The 21,803-nt window shown below is 35.4% G+C and overlaps 1 protein-coding gene and 1 long non-coding RNA gene across 5 annotated transcripts; one reads left to right on the forward strand and one right to left on the reverse strand.

Moving 5' to 3' along the window:
- The first annotated feature begins 2,782 nt into the window (after positions 1 to 2,782).
- LOC108210863 (uncharacterized) lies at positions 2,783 to 10,350 on the forward strand. 4 transcript variants are annotated; one of them, XR_010289783.1, is made up of 7 exons: positions 2,783 to 2,919; positions 3,525 to 3,771; positions 4,441 to 6,365; positions 6,468 to 6,567; positions 8,327 to 8,448; positions 9,763 to 9,931; positions 10,015 to 10,350. It is a non-coding gene; the product is annotated as an uncharacterized LOC108210863 (long non-coding RNA). The 4 variants fall into 4 exon arrangements; XR_010289781.1 differs by having other exon boundaries at positions 8,327 to 9,931; XR_010289784.1 differs by lacking the exons at positions 4,441 to 6,365; positions 6,468 to 6,567.
- LOC108210862 (nodulation receptor kinase) lies at positions 3,397 to 9,584 on the reverse strand. Its single transcript, XM_017382309.2, has 15 exons — positions 9,445 to 9,584; positions 8,336 to 8,837; positions 7,520 to 7,989; positions 7,200 to 7,350; positions 7,000 to 7,071; positions 6,833 to 6,901; positions 6,641 to 6,712; positions 6,434 to 6,505; positions 6,162 to 6,340; positions 5,786 to 6,012; positions 5,576 to 5,702; positions 5,423 to 5,491; positions 4,945 to 5,134; positions 4,630 to 4,762; positions 3,397 to 3,837 (listed from the first exon to the last, which is right to left on the reverse strand). The coding sequence occupies exons 1-15, from the start codon at positions 9,533 to 9,535 to the stop codon at positions 3,502 to 3,504; spliced, it is 2,760 nt and encodes a 919-aa protein (XP_017237798.1). The 5' UTR covers positions 9,536 to 9,584; the 3' UTR covers positions 3,397 to 3,501.
- Positions 10,351 to 21,803: the final 11,453 nt, after the last annotated feature.

The raw sequence follows: 21,803 nt of genomic DNA on the forward strand, positions 1-21,803 counted from the left end.
CAGGGATATTTACAAGCTATCAGCAGGCTTATAGCGTGAACATAAAAACAATCTGATAAAGATCAAAGTCTATTTTCATGGAGATTGAATAGGGAACGAATTTGTAAGGATTCTAATATTTGTATATATCTTATATAAATATTAGAGCTCAGTTTATAAAGAGTTTTCATTCAAAAACGTTTTCCTAACTAATAGGAGATTTTCACTCAAAGAAATCTTATCTTTTAACAACTCCGATTTTGGTTCAAACGGATTTTATTTAAATACTTTACTGAGTTGATTTCAAACGTGGATTATCTTTTACTCAGTAAACTTATGTCATCCAAACGTTCGTTATTCAAATCAAATTTAAACGTGAGGTTGTTACCAAGATCGTTGGGAAATTTGTTGGATTATGACCGTTAGTGTGATGTATAAATACTTGAGTGTGATTTCGGTTTTGAGAACAAGGAGAACACACCAAGATTTCTGAAATACAACTCTTTACATTGCTAAATCTTTCATTGAGCTCTATTACTTATATTTGATTATATATCTATATTAAGAGTTCATAGTTTCAGTTGTATTACACTTAGTCATTGTATTGTTCAAGGTGTAATGTTTTGTTGCTGTGTATCCAGCTTGTGAAACAAGGGAACAAGGGGACTAGTTAGCTAGGAGAATATACTTGGGAAGTATAGGTCTTGGTAGGCTTTTGGTTCGTGGTTCAGGGGTTTCAGCAGGCTGATAACAAGAACAAGGGAGAAAGGGAGTTATATTATTGAATCATTGTAATTGTTAACATTATTGATTAATAATATAATCTCTTACTAGTTGGTAGAGGACCAGGACGTAGACCATTAGGGTTAAGGGTCGAACCTGGCTAAAATTCTTGGTGTTGCTAGCATACTGCTTTATATTCTCTGCATTGCATTTATCTTTTTAGCATGCTAACTGTTTACTCTGAAACTTAACAGCAGGCTGTCATTGACAGATTAATTATTTGGTAACTTATAAAAATCAGGTATATTAGCCATAACACCTATTCACCCCCCCTCTAGGTGTGTAATTTCAAATTGTTTCAATAATTGTTTGACAAATTAATATAGAAGTCTAACACAGATATTAAGTTAAATAATTTTAATTTAAAACTAATTTGTCATCAAAATTTCTTGGCAATACCTTGTGTTTTGGTCCCTTTTAGAGTAATAAATACTTTGTACCCCTTATTTTTGTGCGTATTTTTAATTTAATCTCAAACTATGGACGTGTTTGGAAGTTAGAGGTTTGGGACAAAATTAGATGTTTGAGGTCTTTTAGAGGTTTGACCACTAGAATCCGCTAATATTAGTGTTTGGTAGTTAGCAGATTGAAATAAAGGTTTGGATCCAAAAAGCTAATTTTAAAAAAGTTACTTTGAGGAGTTTTTTGGGTTAGAGGTCTTGGTTTGTATCAGAAAAAACTAATGAATCAGTTGTTAGTTTTACCAAAAACAACTAATTCAATCCGCTAGTCAAAACATCTATTTCAATCAGTTAGTCAAAACATCTAATTCAATCTGCTAACATCTAATTCCCAAACAGGACCTCTATGTTTCTTTACATCTCCATGTTTTGAATTCGCTTCAGTTTGCACCATTTTGACTAAATTTTGTTCAAAATGACTGTTAATTATGGCATAAAAGAGATAAAATATGAAATATTTTTGAAATTTAGATTATAATCATATAAATTTTTAATGTTTTATCTCAACTCATGCTAATGATAATAGTTAATTTCGACAAAATTTGATCAAAAAATGCAAAATAGAACGAGTTCAAAATTTAAAAGTATAATATAACAAGAAATAGAATAAATAAAAATAACGTCCAAAATTAAGGAACAAAAAGTGCTCATTACTCCTCCTTTACTGTGTATACTCTGGTAATTATTCTGATGATAATAGTGGTAATGATATTGTTATATCGAATTTTCTATGGTGTGCATCCATGAGAATATTAGCTTTTGATTGGTGGATGGATAATAAATGTAAATAGCTGCATTCACATCAATTCTACCAATCAAAACAAGTCATTTTCATGAAAGTTGGTGCTTATTGTGTGCTCTTGGGCACATATTGGAAAGACCGTTGTTATATATAGAGGGGATATCACGTTTGTCATGACAGTGTTGTCACACCCTTCTTCTCCTTATTATCACAATCTCGTGTAGGACTGAAATCAATTTTTGTACTAATATAGATTTGGTTAATAATATTCATACGAGCTCCTTATTTATTTTAATTCTAAAGTATAATAGGAATATTGTAGAATTATTTCATAGATTAAATTGATTGTTTGAGATTAAGACGAATAGTTTTGTTGGCGATAGTCGTTACATTACAAAATTCTGACAACATGCAAATTTTTTGATAGTAATATAATAATAATTATTATTAAATAAAATTTAATAAGACAATAATTAAATTTTTTTTGACGAACAATAATTAAATTTTAATTTATTGAAAATTTTGCTTATATGAACAAATGAAATATATGAAATGAGGTGAGTGATATACCTCGGAGCTAACCACCCACAAACAAATACTCTAAGTACTACCTCCGTACTTTTTTATTTATCATTTTGACTTTTTGCACGTAACTTAAGATGAGTAAAAAATATAATTTCGTTTATTATTTTTAAAATTTTCTTTTCGTAAATAAAAAATAAATTATAAATTTTAATTTAAAAAAAATTTAATAGTAATAAGTACAAATATGTTCTTTAATCACTTAAGTTACTTGCAAAAAGTCAAATAACGAGTAAAAATCGACGGAGGTAAATGGATTAGCACTAGCATCACTTTCAACAACAGTTGTGAGAGATTTATACTTCAACTCTTCAAGGTCACAATCTCAATTTTGCGGCAATAAGAAGTGGGCACATCATGCTTCCCTGAATTGTAAGAGTTCCGCACTTGTTATCTTAGTATTCTCTACGGGTTGGTATCGTTAAGATAAAAAAAAAAACCCAGTTGTGCTGCTATCTGCGTTTGTATGATAGCTTTGCTTATTATTGCCTTGTCAGGATGGTTTGTTCGTAGCCCCAGGGTATGCCTTGTGTGAACAACTCTCAACTCACTTTAGTCACAACCCGGATAAATGAGCCTATTACTGTACTTTGAAATGTTTGCTTCTAAACCAGTTTGATTTGATATGATAGTGTCCATTACTGTGCTTATGTTTTATTTCTATTGATAGAACTCAAAATTTGCCATAATGTCTAATAATTTTGTTAAATGAGGTTCAGATTAAATTGGTCTACACTGTTTTTTTATAAATGAAGAGTAGATAATTTACAGTAGAATGAAATTAGTGGTGCAATAATGTGACTACCTTTTAAGTTTAACTATAAAACTAATGCAGCATACTGTGAGATCTTTTCGATTTGAGGATACTGGATTGACACGGACATTTACTGTATTTCGATTTAGGTTTCAAGATCTATTGTAGAAGTTGAAATTAACCTCATATCCTCTGTATTATTATCTTGGTTTTGGAGGAACAGGTTGAGAGGGAATTGGGGAAGGTTCTGTTGGAACTGGAGTAGGGGGAATAGCTATCGGCCTCTCTATAGAGAAGCGATTAGATCCACCAAAGCTGTCAATGGACTTCATGTATTCAGATGCATTATTTTCAATTATCAGAGCATCTTCAAGCTCACGAACAATGTCCACCATAGATGGCCGATACGCAGAGTAGGTTTCTGTGCATGACAGTGCTACCTCCACTACCCTCCACATTGCCTCTGAATGGTACCATCCCTTTATGTTAGGATCCACTATTTCCTCGATTCTTGAATTCCTTATTTGAGGTCTTGCCTGTGCAATAAGTAGCGCTTTTGCATTAGCAACATATTAGACCTTGAACAGGGGCGGATTCAGTGGGAGGGGCTCGGGGGCTTAAGCAGCCCCTCTGACCCATATAAAAATTTAGTAGTGTTTAGTAATAGGTTTGATATGTAAGATCTTATATTTGACATCAAAAAATGTCGAGATTTGAGATTATTTTTTTAATATTAATTAAACACCCCCCCCCCCCCCCCCCCCCCCCCCCCCAAACGATTCCAAAATTCTGGATCCGCCCCTGATCTTGGACAGACAGAATCATATCAAATCAATGAACTAGCATTATATACTAGAACATTTTGAGTACATGTATTTTATTTAAGGTAACCTAAACCTATCTAATCAATTGTTAAACGCTTATCTTCAATGATTGAGATTTGAAGTTGCAGTCCTGATATTACTCTAAGTAGCTGAAAACTTTTCTAATGTTCGACCTACATATTGTTTTAAGAAAAATAACCTCATGGTGATTAAACAAATCTATGTGTTTTTGTATGGGTATATTGTATTTTATACACGTTACTTTTCATTTTTTCTTCTTCAGATATTTGATGCACTTCATTTTTTCTTGTTCAGATCGATGTTTAAGACCTTGTGGACTATCTACACCTTTTGATCAACTTTATTATCTAGAAAAAATAGTGCTGTTAAAAGTTTCACGAAGAGTATGAACCCCAAAATGTTGTGCAAAAGTTGTTGTATGAGCAACAGAATTTTGAAGGCATTATATATGTAAATTCACATTTAGCTGTAGTAGTATCATACCCATTCTACTAAGCTCCACTCTGTCCGGGGTCTTTTAATGTTGAGAGGTTCCCGCCCGCTTATCATTTCAAGCAGCACAACTCCAAAGCTAAAGACATCGCTCTTTGCAGACAAATTTTGGGTTGAGTAGTACCTGAAAAAACTTGTTCAAATATTAGAGAAGTAACTAGGCAGGTGTAGTTAAAGGACAACACAATTAGAGTGTTTAAGTTGGGAAAAACTGGAAATGTATGATATCTGTGTGCATAAGATTAGGAAAGAGGGAAAGGTAGGATATCAATAAAACTTTGGAAACTATATATCCGTATTACTTACTCTGGATCCAAGTATCCAGCCGTCCCCCTAACTTCTAGTGAGGCAGCACTATCCCCTTCTTGAGGAGCATATTTTGAGAATCCAAAGTCCGCCACCTTGGCACACATTGTATGATCTAGTAGTATGTTACTTGATTTTACATCTCTGTGTATCACGCTGCGGCTTGAAAATGTGTGGAGATATGTCAGACCTGTATAATGAAACTGTTCTTTTAGAACGTTGGAAAAATTGCAGTTTTAGACTTTTAGTTGTCACAATAAGGTACTGGTAGATTTAGCAATGTTCTGAGTGTCATTGGGTTGATATAGTTTAGACTTTGAAATTGGCCCTTCTTGTTCTTGAATAGTCAATTAAGTTGTGTGCTTATTATTTAAATGTAATTCTAAATTGCTTAATTTCAGTCTGTAGTTCACAATTATGATTGAACTCCTACCATTCAAAACTTGGATGATAATGTCAAAAAATATGTGATACTTGCCTCGAGCAGCTCCTAAAGCAATTGAAAGCCTAGTTGGCCAGTCTAAAGTCTTGCGTTTGGCAGCTTCCCCTGATGTACATAGGATTGATAAGCCATAGCATGAATGTAATTTTGATACTTATACCAGCACAAACTCTGTTAAATTAGTTTTACCATAAAGGCGATCTTGTAGAGACCCATTCGACATAAAAGGATAAACAAGAATTTGTTGGTCATTTTCGTTACAGTATCCCAGAAGTGGTACCAGATTCTCGTGCTGAATAGCTGAAAGAAGGGTCAGCTGAAGAAAATGTTGACAAGGATTATAATACATACAAGAAGTCAAACTTTCAAGTAAAATGGTTTCAGGTTGATCTGCTTTACCTCATTATCAAATTCACGAGTTCCCTGGGTGGAAGTGGCTGAACGAACCTTCACAGCCACTTCTTGACCATCTGATAAGGTACCACGATAAACAGGTCCAAAACCACCTTCACCTATTAAAGTCTTGTACTGCTGGGTGGCAGTTTCTATGTCTTGAAGGCTAAAACTCTGAATAGATATGGACTGCAGAATGATATCATCCATGCTAGATATTGAATAAATCATGTCTGCATTAGAAGAAAAAGATAGTATGGATGAATTCTTCTCTATTGTGAAGTATATGATGTAGTGTGTGCAGATGGTGAACTCACTAGATATAGATAAATTTATAGAGCTTCTAGGTAAATATAAGTTACGTAGGATATTGAAATCTTACTCTTTGTCAGTGGATACCCTTTTACATCGAATTCTCTCTTTTTAGCTGTCGCTTTCCTCTTGTAAATCCAGAAAGAAATTCCGACTACACCAACAATCAAAAGTAACCCTCCTGCGACTGTTCCTATGACAATACCTGTGGCCATGTGTAAAGACCCACTTCCACCACACATACCTTTGCTGAAACGAGTGCAGAAACCAAATGGTCAGTTTCCGACATCCCTTTTCTGGTACTTAAAAATGTTCATAAACTGGAATATGTAAGTTTCTTACTCCGTGTCAAGTCCTGATCTATAAAAGTTTGCAGGAACATCTCTGCTTAATTGATGATTGCAGCCAAATAATCTATCAAGGAAAACATTTATATTGAGTTAGGTGTGTGAATATGGCGGGGTTCTCAGTATTTGGTAAGCTTCCCAGAACCTTAATCATTATGTGTTACTTGGTATTATGGCATAATAATTCGATGAATGTACTTACAGAGTTACTAAATTTGGTAGTGAAGCAAGTGAATCCGGAATGTGTCCTATGAAGTTGTTGTTGCTCAGATCCCTGGTATAAATGATCACTGATATATCAGATCAATTACATTGGACATATCATGTTGTTAAACAAGAAAACATGGTTGAGAAGCTATAGTTGACTAGTAAGTTATAAAGTTGGAGTGATTACACTGATGTTAGAACAGAGGAAGATGGAAACACGGGGATAGCTTGGCTGAAGTGATTGTTACTCATGTTCCTACCACCCAGACATTAGTAAACAGCAAAGTTAGTATAAAATGTTTAGCAGCATTCTTATAAAGTGAGCGCAATTAGACTAAGCATTGTGAAACATACAGTTCTCTTAGCTTTTGTAGCTGTGTGATACTTTGAGGAAGTGGTCCTTGAAGATTTTGGAAAGAAAGATCCCTGATGAATAGGTAATATTGGATTAATAACACTAGAATATAAATGTTGTGCACTTCAACAGACCAAAGTTTTTCTCTGATAAAGACTAATGAAAATATTTAAATAAGCTAAATAAGGAAAGGACTTACAACTTACTGATGGCAGTGGACTTGTCACGCGATTCACAGAACACACCTTCCCAAGGAAGGGGAAGGCAGGGGTCTCCCATCCAGCTTACTAACACTTTGTTATTTGGGTTGTGTGCTAATAATTCACCTCTTACATTGAAAATCACATCCTCTGAATGTGAAAACAGGTTAATCAGTCTGAGCGACAAATACTGAGGAAATTATTTTACATATCTATGTTAAAGGTAGGTCATGCAAAGGTAAAGCTTAGGTGCTTTATGCCATCTAGCTTGCTTAAGATTTGTGTATCACTAAACTTGTTAGTAATCATGTCAACTTACTATCTGCTTGATTTGTCCCTTGAATCCATGGGCGAATCTGCAATATCTCATAAGCATTACAAATGGGCCCTAATAGGGAGCCATTTGCAGCCTTAATCATCGTCAAATTTAGAGCTCCATTTGCTTCGAAGTTGTAAACAAGCATTCTGTATCTGGAACCAAGAGCCATAATATCTATCTCTTCCACCTCCATATTGTTGATGTATATTTTGAATAATCGCTGACCAGGCTGAACAGATTCGTTGAGCTCAAGGAAGTAAAGGTAGAGCTCATACTGATAGAATCCAGTGTCAAGTTTATTGTGTAGGAACTGCAACTTCTCAGGATGGGTTAAAGCTGTTTCTAAAACTTGAATTGGAGGTGAAGTTTTGCTAGCATTTGTGATTACAATATTAGTCATAGATGACACTGTGACATTCTCATCTCCTGGTTCTGGTCGCCAGATTCGATCAAATGGATCATCTGGATACCTGCTTATGTACAAAATGAAAATGAATCTTAGAGCTTAATCCCTTGTAGTGTTGGTTTCTAGAGTTAGCGGTTGTTTAATTTACTAGGGAGATGTATAGAATCTTAATGTCTCCAAAGTACAAGATTTACCTGATCACAGTATCTTTATTGAGGGAATAAAATTCAGAATTTACCTGTCATTTTCTCTTTCTCAGTTTATGTAATACAGTGTGTGTTTTTCTGTGCTTGTTTTTGTTTGAGTGTGCGTACGTGTGTGTAAGTGTGTTGAATCTGCATCTGCCAGACATGATCCTTTTAATTGATTAATATTTGTTCTTTATTGGCTTAAACATACAGGGGGCATACCTGATCTCCGCTCCTGTACTTCCAACATCAACTCGGTCCATAACTTTAAGAGCAACTGTAGCTTTCTCCTTCACATACTCTGACATTAAAGGCCTCAGTTCAAGCTTCAAGAGGTAGGGATCTCCCATCTCTTTAGATAGGCAAAGGTTCATATAATTATCATTAGCCTTAAAAACTCCCTCCACAACTGCATCTTCTGATGATTTTACAATGGCTATGGATGTGATATCAATTAAAACATCGAATCTTGTACCTGTAGGTGATCTTTGCTGTTCCCCAGCTTTAAATATACCTCGTAGCAGATAGTTTTCATCCTTCCTAGTTTTTAAATTATAACACCACTTATTACCAAAGGTTGAGCTGAAAACTCGAACTTTGGTTGGTGGACTGATCTCCTGGCAACTTGAGATATCAGGGTACCACTGGTCATCTGTAGTCCAACTGATATTGGTGTTCGGGTCAGTAAAGTTTGTTTGGGCACAACACTGTAGACTCACAAATCCTGCATAAACATTCTACTGTTAACATCTGTACTTATAGGACCATCAAAAGGTATATTACATTTGGAAAGTAAACATATGGTACTTGGTGTATCATACATATATAATGTTTTATGTACTTATTGCGATACCACCTAGCTCCTCTTGCCTCCCATTCTTTATTATCATACTTACAATGTGTTCTTAATAGAAGTTTAACTGTGTTATGCCAGTAATAGATGCAATATATAGTCACGAATTGAATACTAAAATGCAAATGAAATATGGTCAGTTACAATAACAACAGGTGTGACTGTTTTTATCAGGCAAGGATGTACCTTTCTCAGAGCTAATATCTGCATGTTGATTTTATCTGTGGATCATGAAAACTATCCGACATATAAATTTGTGATAATTTATAATTCAGGGAACTTCATTTTCCCCTAAAGACTTTTTATTCAATTATGGTAATTATAGATGTTCTGGTGTTTGACAATTACATAGCCTCAAGTCAGTCCATGGGTGAAATAAAATTTCTCTTACAAAACAGGAAAATAAATTTTTGAGAACATCCTTAATTTATCAAAATTAACATCACCCTTATAATGACTGAGATTGTGTTCTGCATACCTTCCTGAGCACGAGTTTGCTGAAGTATTAGCGAGATGCAGAGGATGTAGAATCCAAGGACTCTTGTTTCCCAATAAATCAACCCTTCCATTATCTCATTGTGAAGAAGCCTGGTTGCTCCATTAGGTCATCATATGTATAAGACCGAGTAGTTAACTTTCATTCTTGACCTTCAAGGACTTCTTAAAACTAATTTTTATCTTTCTGAATTATTTCTCTGATTCAAGATTATCAGGAATAGATTCTTCAATCTTCTTGATTCAAAATTTAAACACGAGGAAACTTTTGATGGTATAAAAGCTTAAAAGGACTGTACAGGAACTTTCGGGACAAATACAGCAGAAGCTCAGCGAAGAAACAGTTTCAAATCAGAAGTATCTGGGTGGAAAAATGGAAGAGCTCTGTTTGACTTCGACTATAGACAATGCAAATTGAAGAGGGAGCTATTAATTTAATCCAAATTGTTGATTAGTTACTATAATTAAGGGTAATTTAATAACATTAGCTTGTTTTAGTAGTGTAGGTGAGATTTCTTTATTCACTAAATTATTATGGTTTAAACTAATGCAGGGGCGGAGCAATCCTACGTATTCGTCTCTCCTCTTGTCTGTTGCCTTCAGTGAAACATCATGGAAATGAGGGCTGGAGGTAACTTCGGTAATTGTTTAATGTGTTTTACCAATTATATGTACCAAATAAAGACCATGTCCATCCCGAGTATACTTACCACGATGAACAGTACTGAGGACCTTAATACAATTTTATTGTATACGACTCTGAGAACACGGATTAGTACACCGTTTAAAAGTTACAGCTGGAGGCTGCCTCATAGTTTAGACATATTCAATATTGTACAGCACATATATTCAGTAATTACATATGGGTGAATCCTCGGACATTTGATTATAGGGCTCTTGTAAGTGTCAGCATCCACGGGCAGATATAGGACAACAAGATTTAGTTGGAACTACTAAATGTTGATAACCTGGCTGCTTACTGGATAGCTTGTCTTACAGATTGCATATATACAACTAGCAATGGAATATAGCGCAACACCTATTTAATCACTTTTATGTCATCATCTAGCTCTTCTTAATCTTATTATACTACACAAGAACACTAGGCATGTTTGTTAATCTTACTAGGAGTATTTGTATATTTTGTGGGGGCTTTTATGGGATGCAACACTGGAAATGACAGCGTTTGTATGAAGAGTTTGTGCACGGGATAATAGAAAAACAGTCATTGTACTTGCTAGTTCGGCACTGTGCCTCCCAAAGATAGAGCAGCGCCTTGAGAACATCTCCAAAATATTTATCCTTACAAAATTTATGAGGCCAAGAAGAGCAAATACTTGATTTATACAAAGCATAAACTCGTACTTAGCATAATTATATCTTCTAGTAAAGGCAATTCAATCCTGATACAATGTCATAACATATACCAGTAAATTATATTTATATTCATACTTATTTCAAAAATAATTATTAAAGAATTGATTCCCTCTTGTCATGATAGAGACAGAGTGAACAGAAGCTTAGAAGACATATGGATACTCACAACAGCTTTACTTGAATAATTGTAGAAAATTCCAGATAAATGACTAAACTATGGCATTGGAAAGCCTGGGCATATTCTAATTTCTACGTTATAATTGATATAGTTGGTTTAGGGTCGTTCAACTTTAGCATATTCCAAGCAACAACCGATTCTATATTTTCAACCGTATAATAACCATTAGCATCTCAGCTAACTTGCCCTTTTAGAGCAAACTCCAACAGCTTAATTATTCATGTTCCTAACTCTAATTTTAAGAAATGAGCTTAAAATATGTGTTCTAACAGTCCTAAATCACTGGGACACTTTATTTATTCCTTATTTTTAAGATCTTCAAACTAATATTTTATTAGGGTCCTACTCCAATAGAAACTATTAAAATAGAAACTAAATAGAAACCAATGTGATTAAGTAGAATGATGCAGGTTTTGGGACCGGGGATGGACCCCGAGATGGGCCTAGACGGGGTCTAAGTGGGGCATAATAAGGCCGGGTCGGGGTCTAGTGAGACCATGATGGGGCCAAGGTTTGGCTCTTTAAGACTGTCTGGAGCTTGTCCAGGGCCTGTGAGGGGCCTTGGCGAGACCCTAGCGGGCCCGGGGTGGATTGAGTGAGGGTGAGGGTGGGCCTTAGGTGGGTGATGACGTATAGGGGTGGGTGATGACATATATGGGGTGGGTGAGATCATTTAGGTATAGTTTCTCTTGATTTCCATTCTAGTTTTTATTTTAGTGGTTTCTATTTGAGCAACTGCCTATTTTATTATATATAGAATGTGCTCTAAGGACATCTATGGTCTTTTCTTGGCTGACTTATACTCATGTATAGTTGTTGTTTACTTGAGTATTAAAAAGGCTAGACGACCATTTTAAAGTGTAATCAAGCAGCACTGCAGATAAACTTCAAAAGAAAGTGTATATCAGGCTTTTAAACTAGAAGCCCATTAAGCTCTGTAATCAAGTTCAAAGTTGGACTCAATGTGCATAAGTTTACTGTTTAAGCTTCGCCCTTGCTTTTGAGCTTGGGCTTTCTAACTACTCGTATATGGGTAGGGTTAATGCTCTATTTGGTCACTGTACTGAAACAAAACTTTCAGTTAGCCTACCAAGTTAAAAAAACTTTCAGTCAACTAATTGTACCATTTAAAACTTTCAATCAGGCTATTCCGTCAATTTCTGTTAAAAATTTAACAGAACAGTTCTCCACTCCCTGCATCTTCTCTCTACCTCTCATACTCCACCTCTCATACTCCACCTCTACACTCATCTTCAGATGTTCTTGTGCCATAAAAAAAAGCGACATGACTAAGAGCATCTCCAACCATCTAAAACCTTTAGCTAAAAGGTGAGTTGGCTTACTTAAAATAAAAAAATTTAGCCAACAGCTTCAAAAACTCAACTCCAACCATGCTCACCTGTTGTCTATAAATTTAGCCAACCTCCTATGGATGGCTAAATTTGTTGAACCTCTGCAGGTCTGTAAGAAAATCTGTAGGAAGATTGTACATTATTTATTACCGTATCGAATTGATATATTCTATTTTAACAATTTAAAATATTAATAACATACTATTTTTAAATTATAGCCAACCAATATAGCCAGTACCATTGAAGCAAAATGTCTTACAGGTTCAACAAATTTTACATAATGTCTTACAGGTCCAATTTAGCCAACGATTATAGCCAACACCGTTGGAGATGCTCTAATACCTTGAAATATGGAACAATCTGTTTAAGAAAGTCAGCCAAGTCAGGGGTGGGTTGAAAATTAGTAGATCGCTGATAAACCTGAAACCCAAAAATCCAAATCAAAACAAAGCCTACATCTAACTAAAATTTGATTTTGCTGTCACAAGTCAGACCAAAACTCACTCACCCCTCTTTCATTACACATGGGGGTTTGAACAAGAACCAGGGGGAAGAAACCATTAGCACCATCCAGGTTCAAGATCATCGGCCTTGTGTTTTAAAAAGGGCTTAATCTCTCGCTTCTCTTGTTGACATAACATAGAAACTATTTATTCTGCATACATGCAGCAGCTCGTGTATAGCATTACACAGCTCATGTACAGCTCATAGTTAGTTAGAAAGTTAGTTGTAGCTTGTATATATATAGTCTTTCTTTCCACGTTCTGTAACACACTTTATGCAATACATATTCTATGAGTTTTCTTCTCAATATTCTCTCTCTACACTGCTGAATAGAACTAGGTTTGACATGGTATCAGAGCGAAATCGACGCTTCGATCTTCTCCTCCGCTGCACTTTCCGATCATTTTCCGATCATCTTCTCCGGTGATTTCGTTACCTTCTCATATACGTTTCGTTACTGTATATACATATTATCTTCTCTCTGTTACTGTACATATTCATCGCCATTTCTTCAAGATTTCTCTGTTCTGTGTTGAGTTTTCATGGGCTTAAATGATTCTTATAATGTCATAAGAGGTTCTATCCTGATGACTAATCCTCTACCATCAATCAGTCAAGTATATAATCTCTTGCTCCAAGAAGAGGCTCAACGTGAAATTCGATCTTCTCACAATCTGATAACAGACTCTGCTTCACTTCATGTCAATTCAAGGTCCTCTGGATTTTCTTCTCAGGCTCCACAAGGCCAATTCAAGAAATCCAATCTCACCTGCAACTATTGCAAAAAGTCAGGACACACAATTGACAAATGCTACAAGCTTCATGGATTTCCTCCTGATTTTAAGTTCACAAAATCCACAAGGAAAATTGCTGCCAATGTTGATGCTGTTCAATCTGATTCTATTGCCAACACAGAACCTGTTACCAGCACTCAAGCTCAAGCTCCTGTTCTCACTGCTGAAATGTATTCACAGCTGCTCAATCTCCTAAAGTCTACTCAGCCTGCAGAACAACCTTCTTGTGCCAATTTTGCTGGTAATTCACTTTGTCCAGACTCCATTATTACCTGCATGTCACAATCAAACTCAGTCACATGGATCATTGACAGTGGTGCCAATGATCACATGTGTTCTCAACAACACTTGTTTAGTTCACTTGCTATTCTGTCTAAGCCATTGACTATTTCTTTGCCAAATGGTCATATTTTACACATTACTTCTGCTGGTAGTGTTCCTATTTCTCATGACATTACCCTCCAAAATGTTCTTTATGTGCCTCTTTTCCAGTTTAATCTTCTCTCTGTCAGCAAATTAACAAGTCAATTGAATTGTTCATTACAATTCACTAATGGCTCTTGTTATTTGCAGGCCTCTTCACAGAAGAGACCACTGGAAATTGGTAAAGCTTTTAAAGGCCTTTATCTACTTTCATACTCAAGTTCCCCTTCCAGCATTGCTTTTCCTGTTTCTGCAAATGCTAGTACTACTGTTACTAGTTGTAATAAAGAGTGTCTGAAATGGCATTCTAGACTTGGGCATTTGCCTTTTGATAAACTCAAATCATTACATTTGTGTAATGTTGACTCTATGACTGATGTACCCTGTCTTGTGTGTGCTAAAGCTAGACAGCAAAGACTTCCATTTCCCATCAGTACTACTTTTAGCTCCAGTCCATTTCAATTAATTCATGTTGATGTATGGGGTCCCTACAAAGTTCCTACTTACAACAACTTTAAGTACTTCCTCACAATAGTGGATGATTTTTCCAGAGCTACATGGACTTTTTTGCTCACTAACAAAAGTTCTGCATTTGATTTTCTAAAGTCCTACATCATCTTAGTTGAAAATCAATTCAAAATATCTGTACAATCTGTACGTTCTGATAATGCTTTAGAGATTGGCTTAAGCAACTCTGCTATTGAATTCTTTCAGTCAAAAGGCATTCTTCATCAAACCTCTTGTGCTTTCACACCACAACAGAATGGGGTTGTGGAAAGAAAGCACAAACACTTGCTTGAAACAGCAAGAGCACTACTATTTCAATCTCACTTACCTATTAAATTCTGGGGGGACTGCATTCTTACTGCAACTTACCTGATCAATTTGTTTCCCTCTAGAATATTAAATAATCTGTCTCCATATGAAGCTTTACTCAAGGTCAAACCAAATTACTCACACTTAAAGCCTTTTGGATGTTTTAGCCTAGTCACTACTCCCAAACCTCATAGAGACAAATTTACAGCTCGTGCTATAGCTTGTGTGTTTCTTGGATACCCACAAGGAAAGAAGGCATACAAGTTTTATAGTCTTGAAACTAAACAGGTCCTCATATCTAGAGATGCAGTTTTCTATGAAAATCACTTTCCTTATGTAGATGTTAATTCTCCTGCATATTTCCCCATACCTGTTGCTGATACACCTATTCCACCCACTCATTCTCATCTGTCTCCATCACAGTCCTCTGTGCCAGCACAGTCTCACACATTATCACAGTCTCCAGTGCACTGTTCCACTCCTTTAAATGATACACAGTCTTCTGAGATTTTTACTGATACACAGTCCTCTGAGTCTACAGTTCCAAATTCAGCTATAGAAAATTTACAACCTATTAGGAAGTCTACAAGAGCTTCAAAGGTCCCAACTTACCTCACAGATTATGTACACTCTGTGCATAATGCTTGTTCAGAGTCTCTTTGCTCATGCACCATTACATCTCAATGTCTCAGCCTTGAGAATCCCTCACCTTCAAATATCATCTGTTGTGCTACTCCTATGTCTCTGCAAACACCAGTTGCAGAACCTTCCTCTTTTGCTGAAGCAATGATATATCCAGAATGGCAACAGGCTGTGGCTGCTGAATTTTCTGCTTTAGAGGCCAATAATACTTGGAAATTGGTACCTTTACCTCCTGGTAAAAAGGCTATTTCATGTCGTTGGGTTTTCAAAGTCAAGCATCATGCAGATGGTTCAATTGAACGTTATAAAGCACGTTTAGTTGTTAAAGGTTTTACTCAGAAAGCTGGAATTGACTTCACTGAAACTTTCTCTCCAGTTGTTAAAATGACAACAATTCGTACTCTTGTTGCTACTGCTGTCAAGAAAAAATGGCAGATGTTTCAGCTGGATGTCAATAATGCCTTCCTACATGGCGATTTGTTTGAAGATGTTTATATGCAATTGCCTCCTGGGTTGGTAGTTGATGATCCCTCACTTGTTTGCAAGCTGCTTAAATCTCTATACGGTCTTCGCCAAGCTTCCAGAAATTGGAATCACAAACTCTGTTGTGCTCTTCTATCTCGGGGATATTCATACTCCAAAAATGATTACTCTTTATTCTACAAGAAAACAAATTCCAGCATTGTTTTCTTAGCAGTTTATGTCGATGACATTCTCCTGGTTGGTGATGATTTACATGAGATAAATTCAGTTAAGACTTTTCTCAATGACACTTTCAAGATCAAGGATCTTGGCAACTTGAGTTACTTTCTAGGTCTTGAATTTCAAACAACTTCAGACGGCATGATCATTTCTCAAAACAAGTTTACTAATGACTTGTTGACAGAGTTCGACTGTCTTAACTCTCCTCCTGCAGTTAGTCCTCTAGATCCCACTATCAAACTTCTTCACGACCAAGGTGAACCAGTTCATGATTGTTCATTGTATAGGAAATTAGTTGGCAAACTAAATTTCCTTACAAATACTCGTCCTAACATTTCTTTTGCTGTTCAACATCTGAGCCAGTTCATGAGTGCCCCTCGTACTCCTCACTGGGATGCTGCTATACATGTTTTACGTTATCTCAAGCTAACACCTTCTCAAGGGTTGTTTTATCACTCTAAACCACAATTTAGTCTAACAGCTTACTGTGATGCCGACTGGGCTGCTTGCCCTCACACTCGAAAATCAGTAAGTGGCTTTGTAGTAATGCTAGGTGACAGTATCATCTCTTGGAAATCCAAGAAACAACATACAGTGTCCTTATCTTCAGCTGAGGCTGAATACCGATCTATTCGACGTATTACAGCAGAACTTGCATGGCTGTCACGGCTGTTATCTGAGCTTACTGTTCCAGATGTCGTTCCCATACCAGTAAAGTGTGATAGCCAAGCTGCGATTTACATTGCTAAGAACCCAGTCTTCCACGAGCGAACAAAGCACGTCGACCTCGACTGCCATTTTGTTCGTGAAAAACTCAGTTCAGGCCTTATCTCCTTGTCCTATGTTCCAACACAGTTACAATTAGCAGATGTGTTCACTAAAGCCTTGAATGGCGTTCAACATCAGGCAATCATGTCCAAGTTGGGTGTCTCCACCTCCAACTTGAGGGGGGGTGTTGACATAACATAGAAACTATTTATTCTGCATACATGCAGCAGCTCGTGTATAGCATTACACAGCTCATGTACAGCTCATAGTTAGTTAGAAAGTTAGTTGTAGCTTGTATATATATAGTCTTTCTTTCCACGTTCTGTAACACACTTTATGCAATACATATTCTCTGAGTTTTCTTCTCAATATTCTCTCTCTACACTGCTGAATAGAACTAGGTTTGACATCTCTCTTCAACCACACGCTTTTCACACTTAGACAAACCCACCACCACTACTGTTACAATTCCAGCTGCCACGAACTCAACCACAACATCGCCACGAACAAGAACCCTAATTTACACACGCAAATTTGAAAAAATATACAATTCCGTTAAAATTAACGTTTGCCGTTAAAGTCAAAGACATGATTAACGGCGCTGAAATGTTTTTAAGCTTAATTATCTTATTGAAAGTTTTTAGATGCTTTATTATTTAAATGAAAACTTTTTTGACTTGATAGGCCAACTGAAAATTTTGATCCAGTACAGTGATCAAATAGATCATTAACCCTATATGGGTATGTCTATCCTCAATTTTGACGGTGCTTTATGGCTTAAGTTATAAAGATTAAAAAGTAATTTTTACTCTGTTTAACTCTTTTGTAATATTATATCAGATACCGATATCTACTCTAAAATAAATATAAAACTCATTGTTTGTGAGATTTAAAAAATAATTGTCGAAAATTCATATATTGCTTTATAAATGTCATTATTTCTATAATTTGTTGCCAACACTAGTGATCATAAATTAGATTGTTAACTATAACTTTATGAGACTCAAATTTCTTCCTATACGCCATTCCCTACTATACTTAGAGATCACACCCCGAATTTGGGAAGGAATACTCCATTCCCGACTATATTCAAATTTTTTTCTTAAATCTCAATCATATTCATTTGCACTCAATTTTTTTCGAAATTTCCTTCTTACATCTATTATTTCATTTATTTTTAGTTATTCCGTTTCATTCCATCTCCAGACCAAACACTAACACTAGAGATTATTTGGGACCTTTTTCTCTGATTATCTGTGACCTCTTTTTGCTGCAGTAGTGCACTGAAATCCTAGATACAGTATATGTAGTAGACAGCATATGCAGATAGTGTGGGCGTTTGTTAACAATAATTCCTTATCAAGATGTCTGATAGTGTAGGTAGGTATAGTGTCAATTGTGTATGCAGGTATACAAATAAACATTTTGTAAAAAGAAACATGTGCGAAAAGTAAGTAGAATATTCTAGGCAGCGGGCAGAAAGAAAGAAAGATTCCAGACCAGAAATTGCATAGTTTTGTGATTCCGATGCACATTTTTGTAAAAAGCAGCTAGCACTCTGTACAACGATATATGAATCGTCCACGCGTAGAGAACGCAGTGTACTTGGTATTAATTAGAGGAGCGGAGAAAAATGAGTATGAAATAATTGGGCATAAAGACGTTACATAGTGCTTTCTGATCATTGAGCATATAATTGCGGGCTGTGATATTGCAGCGTCAGAGTTGACATACATGCTACTCACATGCAGCTGCTATACTATATACTATATAGGGTGTACTCATACGCACACACTAACAACTCCTTTTTGTTGAGGTGGAGGGTTTCTATAGGTCATGATTTTTGTGCATATGCAGGGGGCCATAATTATAAATGAGTTTTAGCCAATAGAAGTGTTCCACCTACTCAAAAAGTGGTTGTTAGTGTGTGCCCATGGACAGACACTAAAAAATCCGTACTATATATATAGAGAGGAGTAGAATCATAATTTATATTTATATATATATATATGGAGCTAAGAAATATTACACTCTTGAATTTGTGTCATCGCATATACCTTTGCGGTGTTTCTTGCGGTAATGTACAATTACAACATATAGCTAATTAGAAAGCTAGAGTATCATCTTTACTAATTAGATACTTAAACCTGTTTCTTCTTACATTGGGTGAGCAAGAATTGAATCCGGAAGTGTTGGAACAACAGAAAGATAAATCCACTGTTTAAATTATCCATTTACGCTAAAATAATATACATTATAAATTCAAATATACTCTTAGTTCTTATGTAATTGATTGGTTATGGTTATCACCCACGCTTTGTTACCGTTGACATGTGTTTATGTAGAATACATTAAAATTGTATGCAATAAATAAAAAGATAATAAGACTCAACGGCCCAGACCAAGTCTTGATGTAGACTTTTATTTACGAACCATTGAGCTCGTATTTATTTCAAACTTTTTCTTAAATGAAGTGACAGACAAATGATTGGTTTTAATTTAATAATTTATAAATTTTTATATAATTTATTAATATAAGTGGAACCACTTATATATTATCAACTAAGATTTGATAAAAAAAAAAAATTTGAAAATAATATTTTGAGTATAAAGAAACCTATTTTTGGTACTAATGGTAATTTATTACACCGACTCACATAACAACTCTACTATAAAACATTCAGTTGATGGAAGAAAATATTATAGTACAAGTGCGTGCCAATCTCTCAGGACTCGGGAGTTTACAAATAAAGCCATTTCGAAATTTCACTAGCTTGTTACCACCCACCTATTTGAAGAATGTGGTGTTCCACATGGTTTCGGGATCGCACCCAACACATTTCTTGAGATGCGTTCTTGCAATTCTAAAAAAATACTATCACATCTCCAGTGAAGCTTCACGCCTAATTGTGGTCATTAAGATCCATGATCTTGTTAATAGCGCAAGTGTTTCCATGAGGAATGTAATTAATTAAGATTATGTTTTGGTGCTATGTACATGATTGTAATAGAAATGAAGACTTGCATAATTCCTTTTAAACGATTAGCACGTTATCTGATATTAATTAGCCGAAAATTGTACTAGTATATGCTCATTAAGCTAATAAATACTGAGATAACTCAGTACTTAAGAGTTTATCCTCTGTCGTCCCAGGTCTTGGTTCGAATTCGATCCTGACTCATCCCGAGATTTCTGAGAATAGATACTCACTTATAAGATTATAAATCATATTTGTCCAAAAAAAAAAAAAACTAATAAATACAATGTTAACATTCCTTCTTTGCCCGGTATCCAGAATTGATATAAGACTATAAATCATATTTGTCAAAAAAAATTAATGAATACCAATGCAAACATTCCTTCTTTGCCCGGTATCCGGAATTGGATTCTCACAATTTGATACAGATTCGACTTATATTCAAGACGTGTAAACAACATTTTTGCTCCCTCGACCCGTGGAATACATACAAATATGGGGCCGCCCACGAAATAATAGAGTATTTCACGTTATCCATCAGATTTAAGAATTTGATCCTATAAATTTAGTAAAGTTTGTATTCTTATTCATATACTTTTACTTGTTACTACAACATTAGTTAATTTCTTGCAACCCATGTCTCGCATAGTTTGTAGGCTGATAGCTAGTATCGGTATCATCATCTGCAACTAGAGAAAGAGAAAGTGATGATACTATATACTCGTAGTTGCATAAATTTCAATGCCTAAAAGTTGATTTAAGGGGTCTATGGAAACCTAACGAAGAAGCGAAGGAATACTCCTGTAGCCTGTAGGGCATCGAGCAGATACGGCATGGGTGAAAACATAATAATAGTATGACACTGAAATTAAAAGAGTTTTCGAGAATCTGACAAGTTGTTTTATTGGTGACAATTACATCCTTTTCGTTTAAGACAGGAATGTGGGTCAAAACTTTTCAGGATATGGGTTTTATTAACATTTAATTATGTGTATGTTTGATTGAAACCCTAGTTGTGTGAGACCTGAAATTTAAAGTAACAGAGGAGATTCCATTTAATTTTCCCATGTTCAGTGTTTTAGTTGTTATACATGTTCATGTAACTAAGTAGACCTGGCAGAATATGGTTTTTGACCAATTTTGGTTGATTAACATGGATTTGGACTGGTTTATGAACCAAAACCATATATTAACCATATTATATCAAATATGGTTATAATATGGTTTGGTTTTATATGGTTATGGATTAAAATATGGATATCCATATTTATATCAATATTTTAAAAATTTATATTAAGTACTGGTCTATAAATTCTGTCATACGAGTTGCAAATGGAAAAATTATGCACAATCAAAGGCTCTACTGACTATACAGAGTGAGAATTTTATCATAGAAGCCGGTTACTCTTTAATTTCTATGAGGAAGGCAAAATGAGGGTCGTTTGTTTTACTTCCATGTCCTCCTAATAGCTTTCGTATTTACAACATATGCCACCGTTTTTATAAAGTATATACGGTTCCATTTGCTTACACGTGTTTGGAGGTTTGAAAATTTGAAATAGCTTTTCACGTGCATTCACACCTGCTTCCATTTTTCCCCGATTTATATCACACGAGTGGTTTGTGCAACATGGTTTGTACTGCTCTTTGTCCGGAAATTTTCAGTCGAGAGTCTTTTCCTTTAAAATATGGGCATCCATATTTGGTCCATATTTTGATCCATATTTTGGATAAAAAATGTGATTTTAAAACCAACCAAATCCAAATAAGAATATGTGATTTTTTGTTGGACCAAATTTTAAAAATTG

The sequence above is a fragment of the Daucus carota genome, chromosome 3 (assembly GCF_001625215.2).
Source record: "Daucus carota subsp. sativus chromosome 3, DH1 v3.0, whole genome shotgun sequence".
Taxonomy (NCBI): Eukaryota; Viridiplantae; Streptophyta; class Magnoliopsida; order Apiales; family Apiaceae; genus Daucus; species Daucus carota.